This window comes from Marmota monax, unplaced genomic scaffold, assembly GCF_021218885.2.
Source record: "Marmota monax isolate L192 unplaced genomic scaffold, Marmota_monax_Labrador192_F-V1.1 WCK01_AAM20220418_F8-fsc00276, whole genome shotgun sequence".
In the NCBI taxonomy this organism is placed as follows: domain Eukaryota; kingdom Metazoa; phylum Chordata; class Mammalia; order Rodentia; family Sciuridae; genus Marmota; species Marmota monax.
In genome coordinates, this window is record NW_026695204.1 from 104006 (window position 1) to 123867 (window position 19862).

At 37.2% G+C, this 19862-nt stretch overlaps 1 protein-coding gene and 1 long non-coding RNA gene across 6 annotated transcripts in view; one reads left to right on the forward strand and one right to left on the reverse strand.

Annotated features, from left to right (window-relative positions):
* Positions 1 to 11777, forward strand: part of Slc16a10 (solute carrier family 16 member 10) — a 62883-nt gene extending 51106 nt beyond the window's left edge. For both annotated transcript variants that reach the window (XM_046429926.2, XM_058574386.1), the window contains exons 5-6: positions 8747 to 8975; positions 10768 to 11777. In XM_046429926.2, the coding sequence (XP_046285882.1) occupies positions 8747 to 8975; positions 10768 to 11000 (462 nt within the window). In that variant the 3' untranslated portion in view covers positions 11001 to 11777. The remainder of the gene's footprint in view (positions 1 to 8746; positions 8976 to 10767) is intronic.
* The window catches only part of LOC124083321 (uncharacterized), a 30765-nt gene continuing 13307 nt past the window's right edge, over positions 2405 to 19862 (reverse strand). Inside the window, exons 2-4 of one of the 4 annotated variants that reach the window (XR_009225457.1) lie at positions 17694 to 17751; positions 14261 to 14381; positions 2405 to 3298 (exon numbers count right to left, since the gene is read on the reverse strand). This is a non-coding gene — a long non-coding RNA (uncharacterized LOC124083321). Of the gene's footprint in view, positions 3299 to 14160; positions 14382 to 17693; positions 17752 to 19862 lie in introns of those variants that run through there. The other 3 variants (XR_009225458.1, XR_006848694.2, XR_009225456.1) reach the window with 3 other exon arrangements.

Here is a 19862-nt window from a genome sequence, read left to right on the forward strand (position 1 = left end):
GAAATGAGTAGTAGTTGAAGGGCTGGGGGTGAAGTTCAATGGTAGAGCACTTGCCTAGCATGCATGAGGCCTTTGGTTCAATTCCCAGCACCATACACACATAGCAGAGGTGAGTGGTTGTTATATATGGATGGGAGGCTTGCTGGCTGGCTGAGTTACACAGTTAAGGAAGATAGGGAGGTGTATTCCAAACAAAGAAAACATGGGGTAAAGATGTGGAGATGTGTCTGGGAAACTGAATGTTTGAATGGAATAAAGAGAATAGTTGATGTTTGGGCCAGGTTGGGAAGGAACTTAATGTGCATGAGAATGGATGAACTTAATTCTACAATCAGGAGTTGTTAGGATTTTAAGCAAGGGAGTGACATGAGTTGTGTTTTATAAAGATTAATTGGATAGAATGGAGTAGAGGAGGAGGGGCAAGAGTTGAGGAAGTCAGAAAAGGCCACATATTGAATGATTCCATGTATATAAAATGTCCATAGTTGGAAGATCCATAGAGATAGAAAGTAGATTGGGTGGTTGTCAGGGGCTGGAGGGAAGGGGGAATTGGTGAGTAATTGATACTGTGTGGGGGATTTCTTTTCGAGTGATGAAAATGTTCTAAAATTAAATGATTTTGGTGGTTCTATGATGTTGTGAATATACTAAAAGGCATTGAATAGTACCCATTAAATGGGTGAGTTTTATATGTAAATTACACACACACACATACACACACACAAGTGGAAGCATGGGAACTAGTTGGAGATTATTGAAGTAGTTTTAGCAGGAGAAGCCAAGGCAGAGATGCCAGGAGTAAATCAGGGATATGAGAGTGAGTGTTTGGTGGAGCCACTTAAACTGGGTTTGAGATTTATGACCTGGGTAACAGAGTAGATGAATTTCCACTCTTACCAATGAAGGAAGATGATGAATTCAATTTTGCTGTGTCAAATGTATGCTGCCTGTGAAGAAGCCAAGTTGAGCTTGAAGCTCCTGGAAGAGTATGGATAAGAGACTGCAGGACTTTGGTATTCATGGGCTTATGGAGTGAATGGAGGACTAGGGCCCTGCAAGGAGACCAACAGGGAGTGGCCAGCTTGGAAAGAAAAATCCAAGAATAGAGTGTTTCTAAGGGCAGGAGGCCAGCACTGCGTCAGTAGCTAGTGAGAAGGAGACTAATAGATCTTCACTGATTTAGCAACAGAGAGGCCATTAGTGACCTTATAGAGAGCAGTTTCAATGGAGTGGCAAATACAGAAAATTGGACATGATTAATTGAATAAATGAAAATATAGATAACTATACCCAAAAAACTTGGCTGCAGAAGGAAGGGAAAGGAGAACCATTAGGGGATTTATGATTTGGGGGAATAAGTATTTTGCTAGTGATCAGAGGCAGTATTTGAGCAGTGCCTTGAAGAAAAAGTGAAATTTGGAAATACAAAATTAAATTATAAAAGCATTTATTACAGATAAAGTAACTTGCATTAATTGACTGTAAGTAATAACAACCCTCATTCATTGAGCACTTTCACATTCAGATGATGAAGTAAGTGCTCTACCTGCATTATCTCATTATCCTTGCCCATCCCTGTAAGGGTGGGACTGTCCTTATTTCTTTTTACAGATATGTCCACTGAGGAACAGAGAGGCTGCCTCACCATGGGTGTTTGTGTGCATGTAGGTCCAGAAGGAAGTACAGACAGAGGTGGTGTGCAGTGCTGGGAATTAAACCCAAGCCCTCATGCATATTTATGCACTACTTTTAACAATGTATTTATTGAACAATGATTATGCCCCTCTTTATCAATACCTTACTATGGACATCCTCACTTATGATTGTGTAGTGAACACATAGCTGAATGTTCAGACTAGTTCTCAAGTGTCAAGAGAGCCTTCTAATGGGCATTTATTGTACTACAGAGCTTCATTTTATTTTTCGAAAAATTCTGCGTGCCTTCTGTGCCCCAGACACCAATCCAGATATAAAAAAGAGAGACATAGTCTCTGAGTTCTTGGAGCAGGACTTAGGCAGGAAAATGCTGGGTGTCTTTGGGATTCAGAAAACAGGGAGCCTCACAGAAGAGGTTAGAAAGCTGGGAAGGCCAGTGATCCAGGCCTTGAAAACCAAGACAAGGACATTTTACTTTAAGTAAAGTGGGCCTTTGTTGGAGAGTGTTGGTCTGGTTTTACATTCTAAAACTACTGTACACGCGCTGTGTGTAAAGGGTGGATTAGAGGGAGCGAAGCAAGAGTGTGGGAGGGAGGAAGAGCAGGTAGGAATGAGAAGTGGTCCAGTGAGGGATTCTGGAGCCCATTCTAAGGCTCAGAGGATGGAGTCATGCTATATTTTATACGTAAGCATTCTCCAGAATAATTTCTGAAAGTTCTTTCCCCCTACAGATGGGACAGGCAGGTCATTTGCAACACTTTTGCGGGGACATTTTAATACTTAGGTATTTTGAGTAATTTACAAAAGAAAATAGAACTTTCCTAACTTTCCCATGTTTAGTCTGTTAGATGGCAGTGAGTTAAAAGTCAATATTGTGGATCAGATATTTTATTTTCAATGGAAAGGTTAGCCACAGACTGGCTTCTTTAAGCCCTTATGTAAATTTTTTTTCATCCAAACGTAGGGCAGTAGTATGTGCTTGGGACACCCAGTAGTTTGTGCTGAGTCACAGGGGGGATGACTGGATTTTAAAGAGGCTGGTGGAGGAGCTGGAAAGTCCTTAGGTGTGTCCTGGGACTGCTGGGAGCCACTGATGGGCTTCATTTGTAAGCACAGCAGCCCAAGAGACAACACAGCCCACCAACACAGAGCCCAAGGGTGCTCTACCACCGAGCTACACGCCCAGAATCTCACTAGGTTGACTAGGTTAACCTCAAACTTGCCAACCTCCCACCTCAGCCTCCTGAGTCATTGGGATTACACTTTCTTCTGTTTTTCTTGGCCCAAGATTTTTGATTCTTTGCTTCTTCTTGGCTACAGCAGAGTCCAGCTTTGCTGGTATATATATTCCTTTTTCTTCCTCCCTCCTTTCCTGGCTGTCTGCCTTTTGACCCAGCCTTTCTGGTCTGGAATGCTCTTCTGCTTATCTCCTCTTCATTCCTTTTGTTGGTGGTGGGTTTTCTCAGACATACGTGCTCCAGACTTTTGTCTCTTCAGGGGGCTGTGGCAGTTCATTCTTCCTTATTCCCTTGAAGCCACTTCCGAGTAGCTGCTAGTCCTAGAACACTGGGTGACATAAACACACTTCACAGCTCTCCCACATGGTCACATTTCAGGACACAGTCATCTCAGGTTTGGGAGGCTGCAGAACAGAGGAGGATAGGTTCTGAAGTGAGTGTCTCACTAGCAATTTGTCTTCAGAACCACAGAGGACAGTGCTGAAGATTCTTTGTGACTGCTTATGTAAAGTACTAGCTCAGAGTAGATGGTGAAAAAATCCTTGCTTTTATTATATTTTAATAATCATATTAAATACAGAAGGAAGATCCCAATTTGGAACAGTTCTCAAGAAAGGAGACCTTAGTTTCCCTGAATTAGAGGTCTTTGCTTATAGACAATCTTTTGTTTAGGAATATACCTGGTACTTTTTGCTTAAAAGTTCTGAATTTGAACTTTCATCAAGATCCCGAGTTCCAGCTATTTTTAACCTAGTAATTCTAAAGGCTGTGCAAAGTCCACTGCTCCTGGTAGAAGGATACAACTGAATTGCATTATATAGAATGATAATAGTTAAAGGAAATCTTGCAAAGTTCTGGAGTATATCCTTCATTGGAGAGGAAAGGCTGTGTTTACCCTGCTTTCTTCCTACCACTTTTCTTAACCTCACAGGTCTGTCTTTCTAGTCATGATTAAATGACTACAGATCTGTCTGTATCTTAAAGGTGTAATTTTGGAAGGATGAAAGGTTTGAAGGTTATAATTGTGTATGAAAGGATTGAGCGGGGTGTGGTGGCACACCTCTAATCCCAGCTACTTGGGAGGCAGAGGAAGGCAGATGACAAATTTGGAACCAACCTGGGAAACTTAATAGGACCCTGTTTCATAGGACTGGGGATGTAGTTCTATGGTAGAGGCTTCTGGGCTTGATTTGGAGCACTTCCATTGTGTCATTTCTAGATGACATGGACATATTGAATGTGGACATCATGTCCATGTGTGTGTGCATAGGAATGGGAGGGTTGCAAATCATTGTCAGGGGGTTATTCCTGAGGAGGAGAGAACATGGGTTGAATCCAGAAGCAGGGAGGGAAGCCTTTCTTATATTACAGTGTATGTTTTTCTAAGGTTTGAATTGTTTAAAGAATACATTCATGAGTTACATTTGTAATTTATAAAGGATCATGGATTTCATATCCATCTTCCTGTGTCAATTTCTTCTTCCACTTCAGATGCAGTGGAGTGGCCAGTGTTGTCCAATTTTATTTTTTATTCCACATTGGCATTTTACATTTTTCTAAACCTTAGAATGAGAGTATAGACTTTACCAAATGGAAGCTTATTCTAAATAATATCTAAACACTTAACTATTCCCCAGTCAGAATACAAGTCAGAGGCTCCATAGTCTTATCTAGGCTGTGGCACTAGTGTGAAGGCTCAGATGCACAGTAGCACTCGTGTGCTGTAGAGCACGGGTGAGTGGGCTCCCGGCAAAGCACTTGGAAAGTGTGGTGGCCACTGTTTGCTTCCAAAACAGTTAGCCACCTGGCTATGTGACCTGAACAGTTCTCTTTAGTTTGTGAGTGACCAACAGGACTTTTGCCAGCTGCTTTTCTGCCCTGGGTGTCTAGCTAGAGGATATGAAAGTCTGGAAACTTTATATTGAATAAACCTATTAGAAACAACACTTGAATCTAACTGCGCCAATCATGTGTCTGCACAAATGCCTTCTGCTTATTCAGGTGTAGCTCATTTTTCCTCTTGAGTTATACTTAGATTCCTGAGCCAAACTTAAACTGACATGTCTCCAAGACTCCAAGAATGGTTATCTTTGGATAGAAATGGGGAAGTTGGGCTGGGGATGCTGCTCAGTGGTAGAACGCCAGCCTAAGCATGTACCAGGCCCTGGGTTCAATCCCCTAGATCACCACCCCAAAATAAATAAAAAAAATAAGAAAGCATTAAAAAAAAAAAACTTTTCTCTCATGTACATAAATTAAACTCAAGTTGCACTTATTCTTCTAGAGCCTATGATATTATGACAAAAAAAGCTTCCTTGGATGCTTTTAAGAAAACAAAAGCAATATACACATCTAAACAGTCATTTTCTTATTAAGGCAGTACAAACCTAGAAGAGAATTAAAGACCTCTGAATCCTCTATTTAAATTTAACCCGAACTGCTGTTTAAGAGAAAGAACAAAGATTGCATGTTAATGCTAAATTTATTCATCTTTCAAATTGTGTCCCAGTATATGCAGTTCAGTATTTGAGTGTGAACCAATATTTATTTTGGGAGACGATAAAGAGAGACTGGAAGCTCCTATATGGACAGTTTTTTAAACGTTGACACATGTTCCTTTGGCACATAAGGAATAGGTATTTACTTCTCACAGCAGGTACATTCTCACCAGCTTGGCTACATTTTGGGTAGTAACATCTGCTGGGAAAGAACATTATTTTCTACTATAATAACTACAAATAAGGGGAAAAAAGCAAGTTATGTTTTCTGAGAAATGCCTAAAGGATAAAATGTATAAATATTTTTTGAACTCGATTTTTAAAGGAAAACCCCAATAAATAACAAATTAATAAGTCATTGTCAAATAATTAAAATGAAAGAATGTGAGTTAATGTAGTTTAAATTGAGAAAAGAACAAAGAACAAAGAAGTTGCAGTCAGATAACAAATTAAATAATGTGCTGAAAATCTTACGTTAATAACTTTTTACATAATTGACCAAAGAACAAAATTTCAAAGGGAACCAAAATGAAAAGAGAAATCAGGAAAACTAACAAAAGTAAAGTGCCTAGATCTCATGTTATATAAATTGTTCCATGAAAACACTTGTTATTAAGCAAAAGTTGAGTTTGTGCCAAATCCTATACTAGTCTATTACAACCATGTATAAAATTCCACAGGGTGATTTTCTTATCTTGAAAGAAATTTGTACTGAATAAAGTAGGAAAATAATATAACACACATTAATATATATTAATGTTATATATTAATATATTTACATATATAAATATTTATTTATTTATTTATTCCTGGAAGTTAACCTAGTATAATTATAGTACCTAGTATAATTATAGTGGTGTGGCTAAAAATGTTTGGTCTGTGGTTTTACAAGTTAGAACCATTACATCTGGCTCTATGGCTTCTTCAAGTTCTGTTCTAGATTCCCCAGAGTTTGTTTGAATATAGATGAGTGTTTCTAAGATTATACATATCTATTGCTTTTCATGTTTGTAGATAGAATATAATCTATAAAATAAGAACATTAGGGTTTGTCTGGTTAGTTTTGCAATAGGAATAACTCTGTAAGTTTTTACTATTTGTTGATTTCAAACCAGCTTCTCTATTTTATATTTAGACCTCTTTTGATCTTAATAGATGGGAAGTATCATGAAGTCTTTTTCTTAGTGAAGGTTACAGACAGCTAGAATCCAGTCTCCTTGAAATCTATTTCTTTCCAGCCTATGAGGCTACAAGTCCAATAATTACTTGCTGCTGAGAAATTATACTTGTTTTCATGAAAGTTGGGTTAGAGGAAAGAATATTTCATTAGAAAATAAAAATCAGAAGAATGGGAAGATTTTGTCCTCCTTTCAAAATGCTAATGTGATGTGCCAAGCTTATTTTTCAAATAGACCACTCAGATTCTTAAACCAATCATAATTTTACTATAAAGCTATATTTATAGTAATAAAGAAAAATATACTCAACTAAATGGCATAATGATGTAACAAAGAGAACTAACCTTTTAGTTCTCTTAGTGTGACACATTTTCTAAGAGCATGTTTCTGATTATGGTGTCCATGGATAACTTGTGTTTACCGCAGTCTGGCTGGGCTCAAAATAACCGAGCCGCCACGAGGCACTTGTAGGTTCAAACAGGAACTACTTTATTACTCTCACCGGCACTCCATGCGCACTCCCCGGGAACTCTCTCCGCCCTCAACAGGGCTCCTGGAGAACTCAACAGGAACTCCACAAAGAACTCAAAAGTAGCAAAAGTAGCGGGAGCCCTGGGCAGCAGGAGCCGCCCTATTGCCGGACAGCAGGGGTCTATATACAACTGAATACACAGCCTGTTTCAATCCAGTCACAGCAATTATACACAGCTTAACTTAATTATCATCATCTTAATGGCTCGCTGGCCGCTGGCCATCACCTCTCAACCACTCCTTCTGGCAAAATGCCAGGCGCCATTCCGACTTGGCTGTGGCTCTCAGCATGTGTTGAAGTTTGTGAAAGCTGCCATTCTTGTATCCTACCCTAAACTCACACATTGTGACTTCAGAGTCCTCAGGTTTGGAGTGGCACTGACTTGCACTACCAAGTTTTATTTTCTAAGGGTGTGCCAGTGGGTTTTAGGAAAAATAGAAGAGATGAAGTTGTGATCCAGAAGGCTGCTTTATCTAGTCTCTCCATTATACCTAGCTCTACCATCACTAGAGAGCATCTTCTGGGAATAGTTCTATCCACTCCCTACTGCTGTCCACATGAGCCACAGGTTCCAGACTAGTTCCATCTTGTGTGCTTTGGACATGCTTCTTAACCTCTCTCAGCATCACTGTCTTCAAAAGCTGTTCTAAGGATCACCATAGATATAATGCATCTAAAGTAATTAAAATAATGCCTAGAACTTAATAGACATGAAATAAATGATAGTTGCTATTCCATGCATATGCTTTTTAAAAACTTGGTCCTTTTAAAAACATTTCTTCTAGCCAGGTATCTAGGGACACACCTGTAATCCCAGCTATTTGTGAGGCTGAGCCAGGAGGATTGCAAGTTAAGGCCAGCCTGGGCAACTTAGTGAGGCCCTGTCTTAAAATAAACTTGTTTATAAAAAGAGCTGGGGATGTTGCTTAGTGTTAGAGTGCTTGCCTAGCATTTGCAAGGTCCTAGGTTCAATCCCCAGTATCTCTAAAACAGCATTTCTTCTGCTGATTAGTAAATTGTCCAGTTTTAATTAGTTTTTGCCTAGAAAAGTTAGTGTCTATTCCCTTCCATTTTTGTACCTACTATACTTTGAACTCTAGAACAATTTATTTGCACTTACTTATTTAAATGTCCATTGCTTTATAACCCAAGGGTAAAAATCATCTCTTATTCATTATTGAAATGTTTGCATATAACACAGTGCCTACCAAATAGCAGGCAAAATCAGGAGTTTGATTCTATTAGCTAATGCTAGGTAGAAGGTGTTTGGTGGCTCCAAATAAATATTCTGAACCTTATCTCTGGGATGATTCACCATATCTTTAATCTTTTCAAGTAAAGTATGATAGTTTTGAAGGATAACAAAAAATAAAGTGCTTGATGAATGAATTTGAGCCGATTGAGCACTGACTAGGTGCAAGATCCTTAAACCTCATAATCTCTAGTCCAAGGATAAATTTCTTATAGATTCTGACTTCAAAGAGTTTGCAGTAAATATATAAATAGTGTATACTTGTCTCTAATGGATATTATAAGAAAATTTGAATGGAACTCAGGGATCTGGATATGTATTTAAGATTGAGGGGACGGGAAATAAGGTCACTTTTTCCAAAAACAGAGTTGACATACGGTCATCTATCCTAGGTACTTTCCTTTTTCTTCATTGGTCTGATGTCCATGATGATTCCCCTGTGCAGCGTCTTTGGGGCCCTCATTGCTGTCTGTCTCGTCATGGGTCTCTTCGACGGATGCTTCATTTCTATCATGGCCCCCATTGCCTTTGAGTTAGTTGGTGCACAGGATGTATCCCAAGCAATTGGATTTCTGCTCGGATTCATGTCTATACCCATGACTGTGGGCCCACCTATTGCAGGTAAATATAATGATTCTCCTGTATTATATTAATTCAATAGCATTTTCTATTTTAGGTCCTAAGCCTCACTAATGTAAAATACATTGTAATTTATCAATTACGGTCCTTTTATAATATACTGAAAAAGTTTGCTGGGGAATTTCTCTCATCATTTCTAGCATCTAAAACAATAAAATGTATGAGAGTAAGCTTCTAGGCTTTAAATTTCCACAATTTCTAGGGGCTGGGGTTGTAGCTCAGTGGTGGTAGAGTGCATGTGTGAGGCACTGGGTTTGATCCCCGGTACCACATAAAAATAAAAACAAATAAAATGAAGGTTAAAAAAAAAAATTCCACAATTTCTATATTTCACTTAGAGTATGCTTCGGAGTAATTGGGAACATGATATTTAAAAAGATGAAGATTCTGAAAGATTTCTAAATATACATGCTTTGTGTAAGGGATTGATTATACATATACCCCTGAGGAATAGTTCATAAAATAATATTTAGTGTAAACAACTCTTCATCGACAGTGAATGGGAAAAATGCAGCATATCCATACAATGCAATATCATTAAGCAACTTTTCACTCTTTTTTATCATATAAGCTTATCCACTGCAGATCACAAGTAGTGCTTTAATAGGAATGGTGTTTGCTATCAGAAGTGACTGCTAACAGACCAAGAATAAGGGAGCTAACTGGAACTTTCCAAAGTGAACAGAATAATTATACACTGAAACTGGAAGCAAAAAGTCCTTAACCAACTAGAGGTTCTGAGGACATCATACTCTTAAGGCAAAAATCTGATTCAGAGGATAAGGAGGTTATATATTTAGAGATATTATATATTTTTTATTTATATCCAGAATTAATATACACATTCATTTCTCTGTGGTAGTAACTAACTAGATAAATCCTCAGCTATTTATTTAACAAAGTCAGAGATATATTCTGTGTAATATATTCCCTGTACATTTTAGATAACTGTGGTTATATAATGGAAGTTTTAAAAAATTAAGAAAACTTTTAAAATCCCGAGTCCTAGGTTTTGTTAGGGAAATTAGAAGTAAGGAGTACTGTAAATAACAGTCTCCAGAAGCAGAGCCCAAAGATCTATTAGAGTGTCAAATATACATTCTTATATTTTCTCCCCAAGAGCCGACAAGCCTTAGTATCTTCCAATGTGTGTTTAACCACCTAATTTTTTAATCTTGACTTTTAGATTTACAATTTCTCATGCTTTTGGATTATAATTTAAAAGAGTTTCATGTTATTTATTAAAGGGGAAAAAACAGGCTCGATATTGGTTTGAAATATAGATATTTGAGTAAAGTTTCATCTGGATGCTCTGTCCACCTTCAGCTAAGTGGTTTTTTTTTTTTTCAGTTGTAGTTAGACACAATACCTGAGGATCGAGCCCAGGGCCTTGCATGTGCTAGGCGAGTCTTTACCACTGAGCACCAGCCCCAGCTAAGTGTTTATATCGTGTGTTTGAATACCTCAAGAGGTCTCTGAGGGGCATTCAGAAAGCTGAAGCTTAGTTGCAAATATTTCTCCAACTAATATCTTGGTGTGAGAATTCAGAAGCCTGTACTCAGTGATAAGATTAAAGATAGGAGGTCTTTCCTTCTTCATATCAGAAAAGGTTTATATCTCAGATCTGTTTCTAAAAATGTCTGATATCTGATGTTTGAGTCAGTCCTACTGAGGTGAAGTTATGAGGCTGGGGCTAGGTCATCATTTTGAGTGATCTGAGGACTACTAAGAGCCACACTTGTTCTTTCTCGATGACAGTTTTTTCCCTTCACAGGGTTACTTCGTGACAAACTGGACTCCTATGATGTGGCATTCTACCTGGCTGGAATTCCTCCTCTTATTGGAGGTACTGTGCTTTGTTTTATTCCATGGATCCATAGTAAGAAGCAAAGAGAGATCAGCAAAACTACTGGAGGAGAAAAGATGGAGAAAATGTTGGACAACCAGAACTCTCTGCTATCAAGCTCATCTGGAATCTTCAAAAAAGAATCTGACTCTATTATTTAATGTCTTATATACCTCCACCAGACTGGACTTGCTTTTGAATTTTAAGCAAGGTTTCCTTTTATATGAATTGCAAATTTCTTATTTTTTTAATCATATCATCAGAATAGCACAATAATTGGGAAATAGAAACCTTATTACTACACGGACCATTTTCTGCCACTGGATAGCTGTCTGATATTTCCAGGAATCTGAGGAAAGACTCAGTTGCAGGAAAATATGTCTAAAAGTTAAATATTGTGAACCTTTGAAGTTATCTCAGTCCAAAGCAACTTTGGAAACTGTGAATGCTATTAGCTTGTACAATTATTTTAAAATACCTCAGGCTATACTAAAAGGGTTGTGGTTTTGTTAGGTCTGGAAATATTTTGTCTGTTGTCTCACATGGTGTCTTCAGTTCTGGTACTCTGTTTTAATGTCTTCTGCTCTTTGGAAACTTTTTGCAAAATTTAAGCCTGTCTTCTAGATAATACCAGATCTACCTAAACCTCAAGTCTACTTTAAAGTTGCTTGCCTGAGAGGTAGCTGTGTGATTAGAACATACTGACTTGCTCCTGCATTGAGGGACCTTCTGGAAGCGGATGCTAACAATGTATTCAGTATTGATATGTGAGATGAAAAGCATCTGCGTCAGAAGGCAGAGCAGTTCAGGAGTAAGGCATTTCTTCTCATTACCTTTGTCCCCTTTGGGTTTGCAGTGCGTTTTATTCAAGTAGCCAGAAGCATCCCAGATTTCTGATTTGTTTTGACAATAAAGTAAAATAGAATATTTTTACCTTAGATTTATGGATTTTTCTGACTTTTGGATTCTTTAGCACTGGTATTTAAACCAATTCTTACCGAGCAGGTTATCAAGTTGGAGTTACCCGCACAATGGGGAAGGACAAAATCCTTTATATTCATGAAGAAAATATCTTTCTGATTGAAACAATTGCTTAAATAGGTTTAATGAAATTAACCTATTTTATCCCATTGCCCCAGATAGAACACCTATAAAAATTAAATATAGTGTATTACTTATAGTATAAGTATATAACATATAAGATCCATTAACCCATTAAGTCCCAAGTTTTTAATTTTTTTTTAAAGAGAGAGAGAGAGAGAGAAGAGAGAGAATTTTAATATTTATTTTTCAGTTTTTGGCGGACACAACATCATTGTTTGTATGTGGTGCTGAGGATCTAACCCGGGCCGCACGAATGCCAGGCGAGCGCGCTACTGCTTGAGCCACATCCCCAGCCCCAAGTTTTTAATTATGTGACTATTTCAACAACATTGACACAGGTGTATTAAAATAGGCTGGAAATAATAACCTATTTAAATTATATGTTATGTTAATTATATATTATTCTATTAGTTATACATAATATATTAATAATATATAAGCTCTAGGTTATGATTTTAACCCACTTTTTTTTAAAGAGAGAGAGAGAGAATTTTAATATTTATTTTTTTTTAGTTTTCGGGGAACACAACATCTTTGTTTGTATGTGGTGCTTGGGATTGAACCCGGGCCGCACGCATGCCAGGCGAGCACGCTACCGCTTGAGCCACATGCCCAGCCCCTCAACCCACTTTAATGTACCAGTGTCAATTTCATTGAACTCTTTGCAGAATTGAAAACTTGGGACTTAAGAGGTCAATGCGGGGGGGGGGGGGGGGGGGGCGCTGAGGATGTGGCTCAAGCGGTAGCACGCTCGCCTAGCATGCGTGCGGCCCGGGTTCAATTCTCAGCACCACATACAAACAAAGATGTTGTGTCCGCCGGAAACTAAAATAAATAAATAAATATTAAAATTCTCTCTCAAAAAAAAAAAAAAAAGAGGTCAATGGGCCTTAAAAAGTTAAAGTACTAATAACAGAGAATTCCTACATTTCCAAAATTTTCTAGTAAAAATTTGCATTCATGTATGCAGTCATAAATAACTTAATGACCTGGGACAAATTTTAAGAAATGCATCATTAGCTGGTTGTAGTGGCACATGCCTGTAATCCCAACAACTTGTGAGATTGAGGGAAAAGGATCATAAGTTTGAAGCCAGACTCAGCAACTTAGTGAGACCCAATTTCAAGAAATGCATCTGTAGACAGTTTCATTGGGCAAACACAGATTGAACTTACACCAAGATAGTTACAATTTTACTAAGCAATATAATCTTATGGGACCATCATTATATATATAGCCCAGCATTAACCAAAAAGTTGTTAATGTGGTGCTGTGTTTATCCTAGTATGATCTCCATTAATATTTCTGTTACTTTTTTATTTATAAATATTGTTATAAGAAAACTATTAGTTTTGAGTACCCAAAATTAAAAAAACTAGTTATGTTGTGACACATTATCCACTTATAAAAACTGGAACACTTCCTTATATGTTTAAAATTACACTTCAATACTTTAGACTTTTAAAAGTCAATAATATGCAAAGTATATTTCAATCTTAAGTATAGATGAATGTTAGATCTTTATTCATCTATTTCTAAATTACCTGAAGGTAAGAAAATTTTATTAGCTCACTATTTTTCTTTTCATCTTCTATTATCTTTAAAAGGCAAAGTCCTATTCTTACTTCAGCTAAGAATGGAACTATCTGGAGAGCATTTGGATTTGTAGTTGTTGGCTTGGGAGGGACCGGTGGGGGAGCTTGAGGGATGTGGGGCTGTTAATTGAACAGCTGGAAAATCCATTGACTTTTCAGTATAAGCTTTCTCACTTGCCACTTTGAAAGTTCATAGTGTAAATGCTAAATGTGGAATTTATTTTTAATAGGATCTTAAGTAATTTTGATTGTGAAGATATTCAGCAACTTACCAGCCCACACAATAGTTGCAATTTACTACTACCCCCAACCCCAATCCCTGTACTAGGAATGGAACCCAAGACACTCTACCACTGAGCTACATTCCTAGCCCTTTTTGTTTTATTTTGAAACAAAGTCTTGCTAAGTTGCTGAGGCTGGCCTTGAACTTGCAGTCCTGCTTCAGCCTCCTGAGTAGCTGGGATTATAGATATGCGCCACCATGCCCAGCTGCAACTTACTACTTCTAATAGTTTAATATTCAGTGGTCTTTGATAATTTGTTTGCAAAAGATTCTGTGGCAGGAATTTTAAAACTATATTTTGATTACACTGCCCTTTCATGTTTGTGTTTCATGATAGTATAGTATATTAAATCCTTCATTTATTCACTCCCAGTTATCCAAGATATTACTTTCATTCCACAACAATATCACATTTTTGAAAAGTTCAGTAAAAACATACAATTAAAACCAGTCGGCCGGGGATGTGGCTCAAGCGGTAGCGCGCTCGCCTGGCATGCGTGCGGCCCGGGTTCGATCCTCAGCACCACATACAAAAACAAGGATGTTGTGTCTGCCGATAACTAAAAAATAAATATTAAAAAAAAAAAAAAACAGTCATCAAATTTGCCATTATAAAAATGTTCCTTCCTTCCTCCCTCCCTCCCTTCCTTCCTTCCTTCCTTCCTTCCTTCCTTCGCAGAGATTTCAAAAGAACACCCCTCCACACACACACACACACACACACATTTTACAGAAAGACTTAATTCTAAAATGGAAAAGACCTATAAAGACCTCCAAATTGCTTTTTCTTTCAAAATCTGGCTAATTTTTGAGATGGAAAAAGATAATATGAAACCTGAAGGCTTGGTCTTGCTTGGTTAGTTTTCACATTAAAACAGCAAAGTGACTTAAGTATTTAAATAAAAACTTAGATCTCGGCATATTGTGTTTGTGTATGATAATACATATAAGAATAATATATAAGTCGTTTTCAGTTTAATGAAATGAATCAAACTATCTGTAACACTGAAAGGGTTCACTGTAATAGAATTTCATGGAGAATACCCTGAAGTTAGAATAAAGGGTAAGATGCTAAATTCCACTAAATAAACATTTTGGAATGTGTTATTTGGTAAGAAATTTCTAAAAGTCTAAAATATACAAACCAAGAAAGATGAAAAATAAAGATTGGTGTTTTAGATTAAAAAAAATACTTTGTTAGTCAAAGTAAATCTAATTTCAGAACCTGCCTAAGGAACCCGCCTAAGGTCACTGTTGAATCATGTGATCTGGTAAGGTCTTCTTGTTCATTCCCAGATACTTCTCTGAGAGGAAGAGAGTACAGTGTCAGAACTCTTTCTGATAACACTAAGCATATTCTCAAAGTCAAGAGTAAAATGAGAAAGGGAACAGTCATTTTTCTTTATAGAAATTTTGAGTCAGACTATTGTAACAGATGCTTAAGGAGCTCCCAGAAAGGTTTTGGTTAAAGTTTACTGTAGTGGAAGTTTAATAATACATCACCCAGATTACTGATACTTCATTCGAAATTTGTAGATCTCTTTGATCATTGTCGCAATGTTTACTCTATAACCCTGTTACAAAAATCTGTGATTTCCACTGAAAATTGCATAGTGCTTGTGGTAAGCTTCAAATTCTATTTATAAATAAAAATGAGGCTTCATTTACATTTCATGATCCATAAGTCATCAGTGTATCCATATCCATGATTGCAGATGATCCCATAGGCTTGCCCAAGTATACAGAAATTTTTTATGCTATTAGCTTCAACTTTCCACACTTTTAAAGTAAATGTACAACTTTGTTATAAAAAGTGTATTTTCTTTTGTTAACTGTTATCCTTTTAACTGCATTTGTTTTCTTTTATAGAGTGTTATTGTAAATGGTCTTATGTCCAGGTGGAGTTTAATGTTTAGTCAATAAAACTGCATAGAAAGTGTGATATAAGGTTAAGGGTAGGCAGTCTATAACATGGGTGGCCCTGAGGAGTTCCTACCAGTGAACCTGTTTATCTGTACCTTATTTCTTACTGTTTTCCTCATCATTCTTTCCCTTTTCTTTACTAACCACCATCCTTCAAAAACCTCCTGAGGAACCCACCAATGTCCTCATTTAGTTGCTTAGCTGCACTACTTATTGTCCCTGTAGTTTCACAGAATGGATCCCAGCCCAGTTTTGTATAAATTGGAGAATGGCTTGTTCATAGTGTTGAGCTTATAATTTTAATGGTCTACAATGATTTTTTAAATTACACGATTTAAGTATTTAAGGGAACTGCTGTTTCATGTAATTGTCAACTTTTGAGCTAACTTGTAAAGCTTTAAACATTGAAGGTAAATGCTTTGAAGAAAAAAACGCCAGTTTTTAGCATAAATATTTCAGAGAGCATGATTGCTTAATTTGGTTTTCATATTCCATTAAGGTTTTATTGAATCTTAGTCTTGAAAGCACACTATGGCGGATGACTTGGAAAGTAATGAGCTTCCAGAACCTGCCTAGGGAACCCGCCTAAGGTTGGATTAATTACATTTTATGCTGACTGGTCTCAAAGAAAAATCCCAGATTTTACAGATACAAATGGAAATGCATGAACTCATTAGCTTCAATTTTAAAATATGTAAACAAGTACTTAAAACGCTTCAGGAAATTTCTAATACTGAAAACTGGCAAAACATTAAGGAACAATTTTTGTATTAGGTCAAAGATTGTTGCTTTTCCAGTGTGTTGCCTTCAAAGGAGGAAGTAAAATGTTATTACTTTGTTTTTACATCTATTTTCCTTTTCTTATTTGAAAAATAAAATAGGGGTGGGGGGAAGCATTTCAAAAAATTTAACTCTTCAAAAGACAAACTTTTTGTCACTTGCAAAACAAAAGAACAATTTGTCAGTCATACTAGTAGAATGGTAGCATGGGATAAGAACACATTACAGAGCTGGTGCAGTGGGGCACACCTGTGATCCCAACAACTCAGGAGCCTGAGGCAGGAGAATTACAAGTTCAAGGCCAGCCTCTGCACTTAGCAAGACCCAAAATAAAAATAAAAAAGGTTGGGGTTATAGCTAAGTGGTAAAGCACCTGTGGGTTCAGTCCCCAGTACACACACCATAGAGGAAAAACCTGCTACTTTACTGACTTATCAGTTCACTTTATGATATTCACTGATTTTTGCTGATTGTTGAGATAAAAAGAGTACCTGGAGCTGAGTTTGAGAATGTTCCAGGGGCAAATAAAAACAAGGTGGACAGATATTCCTGGCCCATTATAATTTCATAGTCACAGCCATGTTTATCATTTGTTAGCAAAGAATAATACTTTGTGTTATAAATAATCTCCAGCACCACAAATAATAATAATATGGAATTTGTCCCTGTTCCATGCTTCCTTCCCATTTAGTGTATAGAATGATAGGGTACAATTGCCCATAGCTAAATGTGAAACTGCATACATGATAGAACCATGATTATTGAACGCCCATCAATGTAGACTTAGCAGATGACTTTTGTAAAAGTAAAGACCCATGATAAAATTCATTGTCACATCTTGGAATCTCTCGGAGAAACACTGAGTTAGGACATAGTAGTTTACTGAGCTTGTCCCTTTTATCAGATTTTAAATAGTAAATTTCAATCACCTTGACCTCTTCACATTTGAGAATGTGAAGTTCAATGTGCCACACTAAATAGGTACAATCTTGCTTTCTGGGAGCAGAAAAAAATCTTGATAAATATCAACTAGTATAGGAGGCTACCTCATTTCCAAAGCAGAAGATTTCAGTATTTTTACTAGTAAGTCGGAAAGATACTGGGAATGAAATGGACCCTTTCTAACTAAGCATTTGATGGCAACCTTCGCTTGATCATGAGTTCACTACCTCAGCTTTCAGCCCAGCTGCATCAATCCGCTTCATCAGAATGGAGTTAATGGTGTTTCTGGATTAAAAGGCAAAGGAAAGCAAGCCATTAATGGGGTTAAAATGTCAGTAAGATTTCTTCAGTGCTTTTCCCCCATAATTGAGTATAAATGGAACAAACAAGGAATAACAATGAATGTGGCCTGTAGATCTGACAACGGAAAAAAACTGAAGAAACTTATAATCTAGATAATAATGAACATTCGCTAAACTGCTTCACAAGTGGCTTTTCAAATTAACATTGGAAATGAAAAGGTCTGTCTTCATTGGCAGGAGGACAGATGATCACTGATGATAGATCCTGTAAGGCCTGAGCCTTACAATTTCCGTGTTAAACCCCTAGTAGAGGTGCTCCTTTCAGAGTGGAACAAGGACCACGGCAATGAAGTTTTGTCTCACTGGAGCCTTTCAAAATGCTCTCATTGAGTTCACCAAGATGTAGAAGTTAGCCTACAAATTTCCAATCTAGGGGCTGGGGATATAGCTCAGCTGATGTGAGTGTTGCCTCACATGCACAAGGCCTTGGGTTCAATCCCTAGCACTGTTACCGCTATTGACCGGTAACGAGTTCTTGCTTCCCCAATGTTGAAGAATAACACCAAAGAAGCACTGGTCAGGAAGGACTTCTGAGTCAGCACCTTTTTGCTGGGGGCTGTTCATTAACATTTCTTTGAGGTGGACTTTGGCCTAGGGCCTTTTAGGGACTTCATTAACATTCCATGAGTTGTCCTGTGTTTTCCCTGAGTCATTCTCCGCATGGTCTCCATTTTAGATTTCACTCAATATTAGACCCGATTTACCTAACTACACTGACTACCTAACTTTAAATCTGGCTTCAGCACCACCAAAGGAAAAAAATCAACATAATTAAAGATATTTCTTGGACTTTCAATGTGAGTGCTATGCCAATGTGGTGGTGCCCACCTATAATCCCAGTGACCAGGGAGGCTGAGGCTGGGATCACAAGTTCAAGTCCAGCCTAGGCAATTCACTGAGACCCTGTCTCAAAACGACCCTTGGGTTCAAGTCCCTGGGCATGGGGATTTTGGAGTATTTTGGGGTTGAATGTTACTAAGCATGTATGTGATAGGAACTAAGAATATAACACTTAGAAATCAATACCATTTTGAAGCCTGTGATATATGACTTATTCTTGATAACATTGTTCAGTATCTGTCTGATACTAGAAGAGTCAATTTATTAAATATTTTATGTGTGGGTAAATACATAAACCTTTCTACTTTCATCTTCTCTAATGGGTCAAAGTTTCTTTCATAATTCAGGCTGTACTGAAATATTATTATTTCAGGGACTGAGGATTTGTTTTTTATAGTGTTATATTTTAACCCTTCACTATGAATGGATTATGTAATTTGTGCCTTTTTTTCCCTACCAAAGAAAGATGAGGTGAAGATGGGTGCTAAACTTCATATTCCTTTCAACATTAATTTTTCTTTTTAAATATATATACCAATTGGAACTATGTATAGCCAACATTGTTATATGTTGCATTTGTACACATCTAAGGGAAAGAAAAACTTCATCTATAAAGCGATTACCAAGTTCAAGTACATAATTTTTGTTAGCATTTAAATATTTAAATTATAAAACACAAAATCTTCCCCAAATGAAAAGTTTCTCATGAACATGGCCTCCAAGGTAACAACTTAAATGACACAGTCCCTTGTTTATGTTTCTAGCACACACACACACAAAATGTCTCTGAGGGACTATGAAAAAAAGTGATATATATACAGACAGACATATGGCTTTCTATTTTGCTTACATAAGTAAATATTTGAACATTTGAAACTAACATTTTCAGGCTAAAATCAGTTTGGAGAGTTAACAGTCTTAAAGAATTAGTTATTTGCTCAGTTTTATTTTTATATTGTCCTAATTTCTCACTAGAAGTGTCATTGTTCATCTTTCAGACTTAATACAGAGATTTAAACTAGTAACTGTTGCAGCTGGGTCAGTGTCAGCAGATCTCAGATCCTTGATTTATCAAGGGCTCTCAGCACCATGACTATGGATAATTGTGTAGTACCTAAAATTCCACCTGAAATTACATGTAGATCTCTGAATCCTAATGTTCTGTAAGTAGGGTTCAGGTAAATTGGGGATCAC